The sequence below is a fragment of the Garra rufa genome, chromosome 8 (assembly GCF_049309525.1).
Source record: "Garra rufa chromosome 8, GarRuf1.0, whole genome shotgun sequence".
NCBI lineage: Eukaryota > Metazoa > Chordata > Actinopteri > Cypriniformes > Cyprinidae > Garra > Garra rufa.
Genome location: NC_133368.1, coordinates 14538419 through 14554409, shown reverse-complemented (window position 1 = coordinate 14554409; position 15991 = coordinate 14538419). Strand labels below are relative to the sequence as shown.

At 36.2% G+C, this 15991-nt stretch overlaps 1 protein-coding gene across 2 annotated transcripts in view; it reads right to left on the bottom strand.

Annotated features, from left to right (window-relative positions):
- The window catches only part of LOC141340434 (dedicator of cytokinesis protein 9), a 143725-nt gene continuing 127734 nt past the window's right edge, over nucleotides 1-15991 (bottom strand). Inside the window, exons 41-54 of one of the 2 annotated variants that reach the window (XM_073845393.1) lie at nucleotides 15128-15310; nucleotides 14890-15003; nucleotides 14589-14804; nucleotides 13114-13171; nucleotides 10868-10974; nucleotides 9155-9277; nucleotides 8858-8971; nucleotides 6913-6945; nucleotides 6514-6660; nucleotides 5494-5704; nucleotides 4549-4739; nucleotides 4351-4451; nucleotides 1985-2123; nucleotides 1-959 (exon numbers count right to left, since the gene is read on the bottom strand). In XM_073845393.1, coding sequence (XP_073701494.1) covers nucleotides 834-959; nucleotides 1985-2123; nucleotides 4351-4451; nucleotides 4549-4739; nucleotides 5494-5704; nucleotides 6514-6660; nucleotides 6913-6945; nucleotides 8858-8971; nucleotides 9155-9277; nucleotides 10868-10974; nucleotides 13114-13171; nucleotides 14589-14804; nucleotides 14890-15003; nucleotides 15128-15310 — 1863 coding nt within the window. In that variant the 3' untranslated portion in view covers nucleotides 1-833. The remainder of the gene's footprint in view (nucleotides 960-1984; nucleotides 2124-4350; nucleotides 4452-4548; nucleotides 4740-5493; nucleotides 5705-6513; nucleotides 6661-6912; nucleotides 6946-8857; nucleotides 8972-9154; nucleotides 9278-10867; nucleotides 10975-13113; nucleotides 13172-14588; nucleotides 14805-14889; nucleotides 15004-15127; nucleotides 15311-15991) is intronic. The other variant, XM_073845394.1, reaches the window with a different exon arrangement.

Here is a 15991-nt window from a genome sequence, read left to right as displayed (position 1 = left end):
TTGAGAATTGTGTGAGATTTTATTCAAAGCATTAGGGACAATATAATTTTAAATACAGCAGAGCAGAGACTGTTAAATACAGATAAAAACAACAACATCACATTCAGCCGTCCCACAGTATAAAAATATTTGATAAATGATATATTGCATAATGTTGAACATTAGCATTTGAATCTGCACAAGCTCCGTTACACATCCAGTGTATCACATGCAGTGCAAGCGCTGACCTCTTCACACGAATGCTGCACAAACACACTCATAGACACAGGCTCACATATGACAACTTCAAATCAGTCTGATGCTGATGGCGGTTTAAACTCGATGTCATGTGTCTCTCAGACAGCGAGCCAGCAGAGCAAATAGACTTAAGTCCGTCATTCAAAAACTGAAAATTTGAGTAAGACAAAGTGAAAAATACAAAATATATTAGGAGAGGATGCAGATATTTATAATATGCAAAGCCGTTGCAGTCAGAGTCATAGATAAGCTGTTAGCACATGTTGAATACAGTACATGGGGGGTGCACATGATTGAATTTGGCTCGCATCATTTTCTGACCTATTCTCCCTCTCCCCTCTGCTTTCTCTTTACTACGGCTATTAATAAAATTGGCAAAATGGCCAAAAATAAAATACAGTTTTTGATTAAGTCTCCACAGGAAACAGTAGGTGAAATCCCCTGGATGAGGCAGAAACATACAGATACCCTCTTGACAAATTTTCCTCAGATCTCCACTTCCTCTTCATGACATCAGGGAGAGGTGTAGGGCAGGAGGAGGTGCAAAATGAAAGGTGAAAGGTCATAAGGTCATAAAGTCAACGCAGGGGTCAGGTTTACACCACTGACGAGGAGTTTGGCAGGCCCTGGATAGTGGCGGCTGTGGGCGTCCCGCTGATGGCATTGAAGATGTGCAGCGAATCGGGAAGAGGACTGCGCATCCCATCATCCACTGGACTGATCTATGGAAACAGAGAGGAAAAAAAAGAGCAAGAATGATCAGAAATCATCATCACATGCAACACTGCAGTGTGTATAATATCCACATGGAATCTGCCAGAATTTAAAAAGACAAAACAAAAAAAAAAAGAACTGACCAATCCTGCATAGTAACTGTTATCAGCCATATTATCAGACAATATAATGTTATGTATTTTTTTCTAAGGATCCATGTATGGTTTGTTATTAACAATATAAATACTGTATGTTATTTGAAATTATTTAAATATATAATATATAAAATGTTTTAAATACCAAAAGTGCATCAGGTAACAATAGCTATGGTATAATGACATCAAAGAGACCTCCTTCATGATTTCACAACATTAAAAGGTAGCTTTCATACAAGTCAAAGCTTGAAACTTTATGTATCTATGCTAATAAGAAAAAAAACTTTTAAATGAAGCTGAGAGTTTCGTAGGTAGCAGAAAGCATTATTTAAAATTCTTTATATAGCATGCAGTGACATGGGATTCTGTGGCTGTAGATTCCAGATTTTAAGAATGTTTCCTTTATATTAAATAATTTACCATTCAGCCTGACCATGAAAGCAAAAGAGGAAAAGACAATGGAGAGATTAAAAAAGCATTTAAATACATTATACGCAAGTATCAGAAAGTTACTAAATGGGATAGTTCATCCAAAAATCAAAAATGGTCAAAATTTACTAACAATCAAGTTGCTCCAAACAGAGTTTTTTCATCTGTTGAACACAAAAGATGATATTTTGAAGCATGTTGGTAACTAAACAGTTGACGTTAACCATTGACTTTCATACAATTGAAAAAAAAAAAAATACTATGGAAGTCAATGGCTTTTGCCAACTGTTTGGTTACCAGCATTTTTCAAATTGTCTTCTTTTGTGTTCAACAGAAGAAAATACCTGAGCAAATTGGGGTTTGGAACAACATAAGGATGAGGGAATGATGACAAGATTTTCATTTTGGCTGAACATTCTTGTTTAGGTCAGTGTGTTTGTGTGTCTTACAGGCTCATGCATAATGGCGGACAGCTCTTTAGTGAGATCTCTGTAGTTGGCCTTCATCTCGTCATGATACTCCTGCTGATCTTCTTTAATCAGACGCTCATTAACCCCTAAACCAAGACCACACGCCTCCACAAACTGCCTGCAAAACACCACACAAATACACAGTTTCAGATTTCAATTTAAATACCAGTCAATGTAAGGACACATACTTTGTTCCACTATATTAGATATAAATACAAATAGGATCATAGGACCCTTCACCATTTTTAAATCGCTGAACTGTTGAGCACTTCGACGTGAGCTCAACATTATATATTACATATATGGTTTAAGTCAAAAGTTTACATACACCTTGCAGCATCTGCAAAATGTTAATTTTTTTAAACAAAATAATAGGGATTATACAAAATGAATGTTATGTTTATTTAGTACTGACCTGCATAAGATATTTCACATAAAATATGTTTACATATAGTCCGCAAGAGAAAATAACAGTTGAATTTATAAAAATGAATCTGTTCAAAAGTTTACATACACTTGATTCTTAATGCTGTGTTGTTACCTGAATGATCCACAGCTGTTTTTTTTTTTAGTCAGAGTTGTTCATGAGTCCTGAACAGAAAAATCCTTCAGGTACCACAAATTCAGTGGTTTTTCAGCATTTTTGTGTATTTGAACTCCTTCCAACAATGACTGTATGATTTTAAGATTCATCTTTTCACACTGAGGACAACTGAGGGACTCACATGCAACTATTACAAAATGTTCAAATGCTCATTTATGCTCCAGAAGGAAACACAATACATTAAGAGCCATGTAGTAAAAACTTTTTGAATTTGAAGATCAAGGCAAATTTAACTTGTTTTGTCTTTTGGGAAACATTTAAAGGATAACTGTTGCCAAAATGCAACCTGGGCTGTTTTTTTTTTACTGTTAACGAGACAAACTTATATCTAAAAGCATAATTATGACAAACGAGCCGTTTTTGAGATTGACCGTGATTTCGTTTCGTGGTCAATGGCTGGTGAACGGGAGTACTAGGGGCATAACTTTGAGCGCATCAAAATTGATATTTTTACAACACTAAGAAGGCTCGACACACCATGAAACTTTGCTCAAAGTATCGCCTGGGTCTCTACACATGAACTTCAGCATTGAGAACATTGTTTGTGTACACAGAGTTTACTAAAAAGAAAGGTTTTGAACAACTCACTTACACTGTTTGGGTTTCCGCTCGCGGCCGTCTTGCCAGTCAAGAGGTGTCGATCTCCGAATGCGAGGATGGATAGCTGCTAAAGCATATTTCCATTTAAATGCACGGCTAATTCGTTGTTTTGTCTCAAGTGAAAAACAATATTAGCCTTCTAGTTGTAAAAAGAGCCTCATATAAGCCTAATATTTCGTCCTATGGAGTCCATTCATTCGCTTTCGGAGATCGACACTTCTTGACTGGCAAGACGGCCGCGAGCGGAAACCCAAACAGTGAAAGTGAGTTGTTCAAAAACCGTTCTTTTTAGTAAACTCTGTGTACACAAACAATGTTCTCAATGCTGGAGTTCATGTGTAGAGACCCAGACGATACTTCGAGCAAAGTTTCATGGTGTGTCGAGCCTTCTTAGTGTTGTAAAAATATCGATTTTGATGCGCTCAAATTTATGCCCCTAGTACTCCCTTTCACCGGCCATTGACCACAAAACTAAATCACGGTCAATCTCAAAAACGGCTCGTTTGTCGTAATTATGCTTTTAGGTATAAGTTTGTCTCGTTTACAGTAAAAAAAAAAAAAAAACAGCCCAGGTTGCATTTTGGCAATAGTTATCCTTTAAGTATCTTCTGTAGCTTCTGAATGGCAGTACTAAATGAAAAAATATGATATTTAGGTAAAATAATAAAAATGTAAAAAAAAAATTCTGTTTTTCACCCCTAGCTCTTAATGCATTTTCCTTCTGAAGCATCAGAAGGAAACAGAAGTGACTGAGTGTTTGAAACAGAAGACCCATGAACAACTACTACTAAATAAAAAAGGATAATTTAGGTAACAACACTACTGAAAAATCAAGCGTATGTAAACTTTTGATCGGGGTCATTTTTATAAATTCAACTATTATTTTCTCTTGTGGTCTATATGTAAATGTCTTTTATGTGAAATCTCTTATTCAGGTCAGTACTAAATAAAAAATAACATTCATTTTGCATGATTCCTCTTATTTTGGTAAGATAATTAACATTTTGCAGATTCTGCAAGGTGTATGTAAACTTTTGACCTTAACTATACATATTATATATTATATTGTATTGTATATATGTTAAAATATTAAAATAGTTTTAGATGAAGGACTGCTCAGAGACTGAAGTGTGTGTTTTACCGGAAGACTTCTTTTAGCTGTTTGACTTTGTTGTCTGGGTATTTCTTAGTGCTGGCGTCATCAAGGAAAGCTCTGGCGTAAGCAAGAGGGCCGGCATTTACCTATAGAGACAGGTGACAGATGACATTATAAAACTACTGAGCATGAGGTCATGTGTTTGTTCTGTGTGTGTGTGTGTGTGTATGTGTGTTTTTGTACCTGTACACTGATGCTGCCTTGTAGTTTGAGTTGTAGTTGGATCATGTCCACATCACTGCAGGAACACAGCTGTCTGATCTCTAGCACCTTCTTACTCATCTCATCAATGGCCACCTCAATGGGGTTCAAGTCCACATGGTGCTGATACATCACCGCAATTCGTTTCTTCACATACGGGAAACAGTGCGTGGCTGGGAGAGGAAGAGAATGAAAGGAAAATTAATTCTAATCAAGAAGAAAGTTTTTAATGTTCTTATTATTTAGGGGAGTCGAAGTTAACACATTACATCACATTATATTTAAGCTGATTTTCTGTCTAGACTCTAGCTCTGATCGAATTTGGAGATTTACTCAACCAACTTTATGAGATGCTTTTAAAGGGAACCCTGGGTATTAAGACTTCTATGTCTGTATACAATGTAAATGATGTCTCATACTGGAACTACCTGTTGCTATTTTATCACAAACACAATTCTGAAAAGAAAATGCTAATACGATGAGCAGAACTACTGAAAGAGCCTATAGGTGGTGATGGATATAAGCATAGGCTTAAACCAAATATCGTACCACTGATTCTTCCCAACAAGGAGTTTAAAACCCCCAGGATATTGAGTGAAATCCGCGCAGTGAAACTCCTTTGGTGGCTGTGGCGTCATAACAAGCGTTGGCATGTTTACATCCTGCCAGAATGGCATCTAGAGTTTCTTGTCTCTGCCATTTATAAGCTCTTTTAGTAGCTGTGGTCTACTAAAAGTTGACATGTATGCTGAGCCTTAAATTAGAGACACAGAGACAGTGTGAATCTGCTCTATGACAACTGTCAAAAATCAATCAGATTCAGCTGATAATCAGATTTTTATCATGGACCTCTCTGGAAGTGTCTGTCACTTATCTCTATCTCTTGTCTCTATGGCCAGTATGCAATGTGTAAGTGTGTGTACTTACTGGTTAGTATAGTCCTGCGTTTGCACTGTTCTTCTATGCCGCCTTGTTTTTTGCCTGAAATGGTGAACGGCATCTCAAAGACAAATCGACGGATGTTGTGGCTCCTCTCAAAGTCTGTTTTTCTCTCTAGCAGCTCCTTCTCCTCCAGGAATGGGGTGACATGAGTCACTTGAATGTAGGCATACTTAGAGTCCAGGTCCTTTGGATTAATCTGCACCAAACAATAATGAAGCTTTAATAAATGCAGTTATAGTTGTGGTGCTAGTTAAGCTACACTGTTAAATATGTCTGGACATCTAGATGTTATGGCAAATTTTGAAATCTTAATATCTTAATATCTCTCAAATTGTAAAATCTTTTAGAATAACACACACTGCAACTATACCCTTAGGAAATAGAAGTTTATTCACGTGTGGAAGTATAATAGTATAATAATAGTATAATAATAGGAAGGTGTACTTTGTCGTATACTTTGTCTGCTTTACATACTTCTCAGAAATATACTTAAAAAAAAAATGTTTACATTTAAGTATACTTGACATACTAGTCTAAATATATTTGAGCTATACATGTGCTCTGATAATCTGTGTTTTCATTGTTATGCGCTAGGGGCACTATTACAAATCTTCTATACAGTATTTCCAAAACACAAGTGAAGAAGAAGCCGAAACAACAGGTGCTTCCGCATGTAATCTAACACAATTGTCAGACATAAAACACCATCAAAATCATAGATATATAAAACTATACAAGTTATGAACAGGTAATAATGACTGTCAAGCTTTGGGGTGTTGAGCATGTTTTGATTTGACTTTTTGGTAATGGATACCAACCCTTAGCTTTTGAAAGTAATGAATTTATATGCATTATATTTTAAGTTTAATAGCACACTTGAATAAACTTATTTTTGTAAGGGTAAGTGGGCGTATATCGGCCTGAATAAGTTGCAATGTGAATCAGACTAAATCAGATTGTTCTGACAGTCAAAATTCTGGCTATACAAAACAGTACATTTCTCACCTTGCCAGAATCCTGGATCATTTTGACATTCTCAGCTCCAAACTTGTCTGAATACAGTTTAAGGAGTCTTTGTGAGATCTCAGACAGCGGGGTGAATTTGGGCTCCTTGTATACATATTCTTTACCATCTTCATCCTCGAAGAACCCCTACAACAACAAGCAAATCTGAATCAATCAGAAGAATACACTGAAACTCGACTTCTAAAACCTGCTCCTGAAACTACTCAAGCTACTTGCTAGTTAGTCACAGGACACAACTATTTTCAAGAGTAATCTGGAAATACAGGGATGTATAAATACTGTAGAGTCCTGATGATAAATCCTAATTATTAAATAGGGATTATGAAGACTTTGACACTTAAAAGGACAACACACAAGTAGAACTAATGTTGAGATTACCTCGTTCATCTCAGAGTCATTACACTGGTACTGCTAAGGACACAAACCACCACAGTGACAGAAACTAATTATTCACCAGTTCTTGAGTTGTGCTGAACAGTGAGCAGGTTTAGATAATGGTGCTGTTAAGTCATTTCATATTAAAGAACACAAACAACAAGAGAAATGGGTAGTTGGATTGGTTGACTATTTAAAAAAAAACATTTTGCTAAACATTTTTCTACCAATATGTGCTGCCAAAAGACATTACAATACTGTGGCAGATAAGTACATATTGAAAAGACATTACAAAAATGACTTTAGAAGTCCAAAGTTGCATGCAAGTAGAAATGTTGAACACTTAAAGGGTTAGTTTACCCAAAAATGAAAATTCTGTCATTAGTTACTTATGTCGTTCCAAACCCTTAAGACCTTTGTTCGTCTTCAGAACACAAATTAAGATATTTTTGATAAAATCCGAGAGCTTTCTGGCCCTCCATAGACAGCAAGGGTACCACATTCAAGGTCCAGAAAGGTACTGTACCAAGAACATCGACAAAATAGTTCATGTGACATCAGTGGTTCAACCATAATAATAATAAAAAAAAGACTTTATTCAAGACTTTATTAACTCTTCTCAGTGCCACCCTGGCAACTGTTGAGTAAAGTCATTCTTTTCGGGTTTTTTTTGTGCACACAAATTATTCTCGTAGCTTCATAAAATTATGGTTGAACCACTGTCACATGGACTATTTTAACAATGTTCTTGGTACCCTTCTGGACCTTGAACATGAAAGGACCCTTGCTGTCTATGGAGGGTCAGAAAGCTCTCATCAAAAATCATCAAAAATATCTTAATTCGTCTTCCAGAGATGAGCTTATGCAATTAGCTCACTTACTTTGTAAAATTTTATATAGAGCAACACACTACAGTTAATTTTTTTAATCAAGTATTTTAGTATGTTAGTCAACACATTAATATATGTGTACTTTAAATCGTAACAAAAGATCATTAAAACGATTTAAAATGTGAAACTGACATTATACTTTTTAAAAGTGTACTTAAATTTAAGGAACACTCATGAAAGTGTCTCACTTTAAGTACAATAAATTGGCCTTTTTTCACTAATAGTATATTATTAGTGTACATACGGTGCCTATCTGATCTCATGGTGAATTTGCACTTGTGGGAACTTTCGCAAGACATGAAATACATACCAATAAATACATTTCCCTGCAGTTTCCAACAGAAATGAACACTAGATGCGGTAAAACAGCAAGCACTTGTAATCAGTTTCATACACAGTTATGATTACCGCTCCATGTGTTTTGATTTCCGGAGATAACAAGCTTACTCAGTAGCTCAGCCGGCACAGAATTAGACTTAGGATGTGGAATTCCTGAGTACAAATCTCATGAAAAACATGACTCGTGATAAAAATAAAAGCTGAAAGATGAGAGATTGAAAAACAAGCAGAGATGACATGCTTGCAATTGTGTTTTTCCATCACATTCACTTTTGTTCATACCATCAGGTAAGTTTAGGTGTAGTGCAAATTATGTTAAAACATCACAGAGCATTAGAGACATTTCACACATTGACTATGTCACGAAACGGTACGTGTTTCGCATCTTGCACAAACGTTCCCACAGGTACGTTTTCATCAGGTTATATATTCATATATGGCAAATTAAACCTATACATTTTGATATTGGTACATATTCATATTCAGATTGTAATGTTTTTATGTTAGAGACTTTGAAATCCCATGAATTAAATTTTTTAGCCACAAAGTTTGTGTTAGGCCACAGCAAGTTAAACTCAAACACACAGGACTTACCGCTGCCTTCAGACAGTAAACCAGCAGAAACATGATTTATATAACAGATAAATAAAGACACAATAAAGAGTGATTATAGAGCTCGTTCTGATAAAGAAATGATGAGTTAACCTGATAAGACTCACCTGACCAAAGAACGCTACCCTGAAATATGTTCCCAGCAAGCGCTTGCCCGTGTGCATGACCTCCGTGACCTTACTGTAGGCACGGTGCAGGGTGTCATAGAGGTGAGCCAGTCTCTGCCACAAAAAAGAACAAAAGAGTTCACAAAATAGATCGGCTCTGATTTAAAGGAGTATCTGTATACTTTTAGGGAGTGAAATGGTTAAATGGATAAACTTCAGTTTGCTGTAACATATCCTTAGTCATTTAACACACACTTAAACTCCTGTTTTATTCAGCAGTGTGTGTTACTGCAGTACCTCAAAATCCCTGCGTTTCTCATAAATGGGAATGATGAGTTTGTAAATGTCAGAGATGAGCTCATAGCGCTCCGCTTTCCATAATCCATCAGCACATTCTTCTAAGAGCTCCATCAAGACATCCTGTGACACACAAAGACACACACTTAAAACCTTGCAATGCAGATTTGTCAAGGATTTTAAATGTATAGTTAATAGAGAAGCATTTGGTCTCACCTGACGTCTCCACATAAGATACAAAATAAAAATGAAAGCGTCTATTGCACAAAGAATCACATTTTTTTTTCTCAGAGCAGTGTATTACTGAGCAACTATTCCATTTTACTTTCTTTTTATATTTTCATTTTTATTCAGTTTCATTGTTTAAGTTTGACTAATTTAATTGTGTTTGTCATTTTTATTAGTTATTGTTTACACATTTATTGTGTATATATGATTTTTTTATATAAATATATATTCTGATTTAACATTTAGTTTTTTTACAGTACTGAAAATGTTTATTAATGTTTTTAGTTTTAGTTCACTTTAATAACCCTTCTTTATCTCAGGTTTTATCTCTCAGTCAAAGTGCAGAAATGATGGTTGAATATCAGTCACAGTAGAGATAAGCTCATTGATAATCACCATCAGTTACATGGATATGAATGTATTGCTTCCCTCTTTTATTGTACTAATATTAAACTAAATTAGCACTGACACTTTATAATGCAGTATATGGTGTGATGGGACAAATAATACATTGCATTTTGTTGATCAAGATATGATAGCCCTGCTTCCAGTAAAATCTTTACTGGTCCAAAATGTTCCACTTCAAAATTAAATATTAAACATCAAATGCATCTTGGCCATGATTGTGTAACACCACACAGCAGTTTTGCATTCAGTGTGGACAGACAATTCACGTCATCCCCATTAGGATTTTCAGATATGGGTTCACACTGCTGACACTGAAGTAAAAAATACAGTATCTCACAAAAGTGAGTATACCCCTTACATTTCAGCAACCATTTTAGTATATCTTCTCAAGGGACAATACTATAGAAATAAAACGTGGATATATTTTAGAGTAGTCAATGTGCAGCGTGTATGGCAGTATAGATTTACTGTCTTTTGAAAATAACTCAACATACAGCCATTATTGTCAAAATAGCTGGCAACCAAAGTGAGTACACCTTAAGTGATAACAGCAGTGTGTTGTTTAACTACCAGACCGAATTAAGTTCTCTTTTGCGTCCTCAAATTTATCGATATGTCTGCTCTTCTCTTACTTCCAGATATCGACATTTTTTAATGTTATATGAGACGTGCAACAAAGGTATGCCAGCTTATGTTTACGATCTATCCCACAGGATAGATCAATAGGCTTTGATACAGTTCATGTACGCATCTAACCTCCTTACCGCACACCAGATTCGTTCTGAATGAAACTCTTCCAAAATCGTCCCTCCCTAACCTTTTGTCTCGTTTACATTCGTGACGAAAATGTCAATACATTTTTGTCATAGTTTTTGTCATTCAAAACGAGTTTTTGTTTCGTCATCGTCTCGTTTTCGTCGGTGAAAAAATGTTGTTGACGAAAATTATGATGAAAATTATTTGTCAACGAAATTATCTGTTATTTTGTGCAATTTAGTTTTTTTGTTCACCACAATGGTCACTTGTTTCATTCATGATAAGAATTAATGGCCTGTTGGCTTTCAGAGAGATAATCACCTCATTAAAATGAACATCCTGCATCCCCACATCTTCCATCATGGACGCTTCTTCATCAATGTTTGGTGTGACCACTCTGAATGCAGTACAGCCCTGTTTAAACATGCCTGCACAAACACACAAACAACAACACTTCACAGTTGGAGAGGGTTTCGTGAAACACTGCCATTTAAAAAAAACAGACCATGTGATAGCAGCCAGTTGTGTGATAATTCCTGGTGAAAGATCATTGTTTGGAGTGAGTCATGGTGAGTATGTGTCTTGATTCTTAGAACTGGAGCAAAACGTAATATAGTGTAATATATTAAGTGATAATATATATCATATCGAGGACTTTATCAGACTTGGGGAAAAGAAAGAGAGTGATATGAGGAAAATAAGAAAGTGAGAAAAGAAACAAGACTGATATGGAAACCTTCCACATACTACTGAGTAATCATTAAGAGTAATTACGCAGTAACTACAATTACTGCGACAAAACTTCAATAACTACTGGTAGTTGAGACTTAAAACTAATTATTTTAACCTTTTTTTTTTACTAGTGGGTGCAGGACACTATAGTTAATTTATGTAAGTATGGATAGCAAAATAAAGTAAACTGTGACATATTATACCCATACTTCCTCATACTGTGGTATACCATTAAATTTTATAAAAAATTTGGGACCAAAAATTTGATTTGACACTTTGACCTGACCATGTTTTGTTGCATACCTTTCTATCAAAGTTATCTGACATTATCAAGACACAGTTTAACTCCTGAGTCCTTGTAATAATTTTCTAAACTATAGTGAATAAACTGTGATAATGTGAAAAATATTGAAGGTGTCTGAATAAATTTTGGTTTGACTGTATATATTACAATTAAGACAAAAACATCAAACTTTTTCAAGGTTTTTGCTCTTCAATTGTATCTCAAACCAGCTACAAACCAACATCTGGTCCCAAAAAATGTAGCATTTTTTAAATATTATACAGTTTATTACATTTATTTAATGTGTATTGAAAGTGCATTTTGATGTGTGTTTCAAGATTCTTTACTGACAACAGTTTAATATTCCTATGGAAAAATAATTCTAGAATTCTCCATCAGATGGTCACTAGCCGTTTCCATTTTCCTATTTTTATGTGCATTTTGAAGTATCGCAGCAGAAACAAGTAATGGAAATGCCAAATTTCAAATAAAAATCCTTTAAAGGGGCTATATGCAACTTTTCCCCCAAAATAAACGTAACAATAGCCTTTTTATTTGACCATTTATGACTCAAACATCTCCTGATGAGCATACTGACACCTTGTCAGCTCACAGTGGGTGCACCTATAAGCCTGTATCCTATTTTTCCTATTTTCTGTCGGGTCGGATTTTTCGCGCGCTGTCTGCGGATGTGACGTCAAGCGCGTTCATGTTAAACGTTTCAGATCACTCTGACACCACCGCTAGTCAGCAATTAGCCTATTATTGCAAACAAACTTAGTTTCTCAAACAATTTATGTATTTGACTGTTCTTACCTCTGTACACATAATGTTGACTTCTTTGCAGCGGATGACTTGTGAAGTGTGCACGTATGAGCGCGCACTGCGAGAGCGAGCAGAAAGGAAGAGCAGTTCCGTTTTTTGGCCACAGGTGTCAGTCGCGAGTTTAAATTTCAGAAAATTGCATATAGCCCCTTTATTTCACAGTGAAGTTGTTATGCTCACTTGAGGTTGTTTTTGACTTGTACGAAAAAGGGTTAATGAGATGGAAACACATTTGTCGAATAAATTCTTCCATGCGCATCAAAAAAGTAATTTGACTTTGTGCTGTGGGATAGCAAAACCTGATCCTGTTCGAACAATCTCGTTCCATAGCATCTGAAATGGTCATTCTGAAATGCCTAGGCAAAGTCTGTCAAAGTATGTGTATAATTGCCTCCCAGAACTGTCTTACACATCTGCGTTCCCAAACAGCAGGCATCCACCTCTGAAAGCAATGACCGCATTTATTGTGTTTATTATATATGAAAATTATTATATTCAGTTGCTTCTCTTACTTTACTTAGCCATATATAGTGACGATTTTGTTCTTTTTAACTTGTTGGATGAAAACAGTGCTTATTTGCAAATGTTTTATGCAATATTCCAATTTTGCACATAAGTTAAATTAACAACCCTAAAGTGTTCCTTTCTCAAATCCACTTTACTAAAGGTGACAATCCCTTGACTATAATAGCATTATCACATGTATTTGTGTGTGTGTTTGACGAACCTTTCCTCCTCAGGTATTCGGCCACCAGCGCTGCCACATGCACATAACACATGGCTGCCTAAAGAGAACCAAAGCAGAAAACATGAGCTTCACAGTATGTTAAACATGCATACAAACAGTCAATCCTGAAATTATTCATACCCCTGGCAAATTCTGACTTAAAGTTACTTTTATTCAACCAGTAAGTTTTTTTGATCGGAAATGACAGAGGCTTCTCCCAAAAGATAATAAGATGATGTAGAAGAGGCATCATTGTGAAAAAAAAAAATATATTTCTCAGCTTTTGTTTACATTTGAACAAAAAGTGGCATGTCCAAAATCATTCATACCCTTTGGAAACTGTCACAGTCTATGGGAAAATCCAAAGTTCTATACCATTCCAAATAGTCCAAGCTGTTCTAAAGCATTCTAATTACCCTGATTCATTGGGAACAGCTGTTTTAATCAACTCAGCAGGTGAAAAACAGAAGCTCAGGACCTGCGGCTGCGCATTGTGGCTGCTCACAAGTCAGGAAAGGGCTATAAGACCATATCTAAATGTTTTGAAGTTCCAGTGACTACAGTGCAAAGTATTGTTTAAAATACAAGACGTTCTGCACTGTGAAAAATCTTAGAGGATGTGGTCGAAAGCCAAAAGTGACACCTGTGCTGAGCAGGAGAATAGTGAGAGAGGTAAAAAGAATCCAAGGATCACCACCAAGGCCATCCTGATGAATCTGGGCTCTGCTGGTGGCAACATCTCAAGGCAGACAGTCCAACGGACACTGAACACCGCTGGGTTCCACGGACGCAGACCAAGGAGGACACCACTTCTCCAGATAAGGCACACAAAAGCCTGCTTGGCCTTTGCAAATTCTCAAAGAAGAAGACTTCTGGTGTTCTGTTTTATGGTCAGATGAAACAAAAATTGAATTGTTTGGCCACAATGATGTAGCCTTCATTTGGCAAAAAAAGAGAAGCCTTCAACCCCAAGAACACCATCCCCACTGTCAAAAATGGTGGTGGGAACCTAATGTTTCGGGGGTGTTTTTCAGTCGGTGGACCAGGGAACCTAATCACAGTAAACAGCACCATGAAAAAGGAGCAATACATCAAAATTCTCAACAACAACAACAACAACAGACAGTCATCAGAGAAACTTGGCCTTGGGCACCAGTGGACATTTTAACACGACAACGACCCAAAACACACAGCAAAAGTGGTGAAGAAATAGTTAGCAGACAAAAACATTAACGTTTTGCAGTGGCCCAGCCAGAGTCCTGACTTAAAACCAATTGAGAATCTGTGGAGGGAGCTAAAGATCAGGGTGATCAAGGAGACCCTTCAACCTGAAAGAGTTGGAGCTCATCGCTAAAGATTCTTATAAAAAAACTTGCTGGTTGAATAAAAGTAACTTTAAGTCAGAATTTGTCAGGGGTATGAATAATAACTTTGGGCTTGACTGTATATGTGTGTGGGACTGTGTGTGTTTGTACCTCAGAGAGGTCTCCATTCTTCACATGGATACGGGCCATGCTGTCCAGCCATGTCTTGCGGAGTTCAGGTGTGCTGGCGTAAGATTTGGCCAAGCTGTACTGCAGGTCCACCAGCATCTCAGGGTCTCTCTCATGCTCCTTCATCTGAGCTGTGGCCATCAGAACAGTCCGGATCTTCTTGGTCAGGTCTTTCACATCAGACGGGAATGCTGTGTTCTGTGGGAGAGAGAAGGGTACGAGTGACTATTATGCTTCAATCCAATTCAATGCAACATTACAATACATATAACTTTGAACTAACTTTGATAGTTTTGTCACTGTTAGCACAGTTGTTGATGATTGACAGCGACTGCTGGAACCTCGTCCCACCTATTCCGATGACATCAGCGATCAGCTGACTGACGCCAATCACCACCTGCGGAATCACAAACAGTAACATCATTATGTTGTCAACATCGAATGTGTAAAGACTAGATGAAATAGTCCAGACACATGCAAACACTGTGACTTCAGCATCATGTGATAAAGCATTTTTTCACCTGCAGGTGTGTGCGGACGAAGGATCTGCGTCCAGTGTAGTCGAAGTTGCTCTTCATGAGGAAGTAGAGCAGATGAGCTGCATCGCTACGGATGGAGCTCAGTTTGGAGTTACAGCACTTCAGAATCTCATAGCAGAAAGATGCACACATATCCGCTCGGCCCTCGAAAAATGTACATGGAAACTGGATACACATATGAAAGAAAACAGCAAAACAAGCAGCGTGAACATTCTTCAAAATTTGGAATGATCTGAAAAATTAGGGCCCTATAAAATGTTTTATTTTTTCCAAAACTGCATTTTTTTTTTTTTTTCCAAATTCTTTCTCATTTTTGTCAAATTCTGTATTTTCAGTTTTAGATTTTCCTTAATTTTATTTTAAATATCAAAAAGCATGATTAATAAATTTAATTCATAAAACAATTGATTAATTCCCTAAGATATGTTTTATTTTTTCAGAAATTCTAATATTATAATTAATTCAATACACTTTTATTATTAAAAATGTGGCAATCGAATAAAGGCATAAAACATTAATGTTTTAAAATACAATCAAATTTACAAGTGCTACACAACAGAGGTTTACTGTTAAATTAAAAACATGGACAAAACTTGTGTGATATTCTTTAAAAAATAAAAAGGTTTTAACACTTGCATTATTATACAAAACTCATGCAAACAGAGATACGCAAAGCATGCAGACACCATATTTAAACAGAGTTACATTTTCAAAATACTGAGAAAATCGCCTTTAAAGTTGTCTAAATGAAGTTCTTAGCAAATACTTTGAATCAAAAATTAAGTTTTGATATGTTTACGGTAGAAAATTTACAAACTATCTTGATGGAACATGATCTTTACTTAA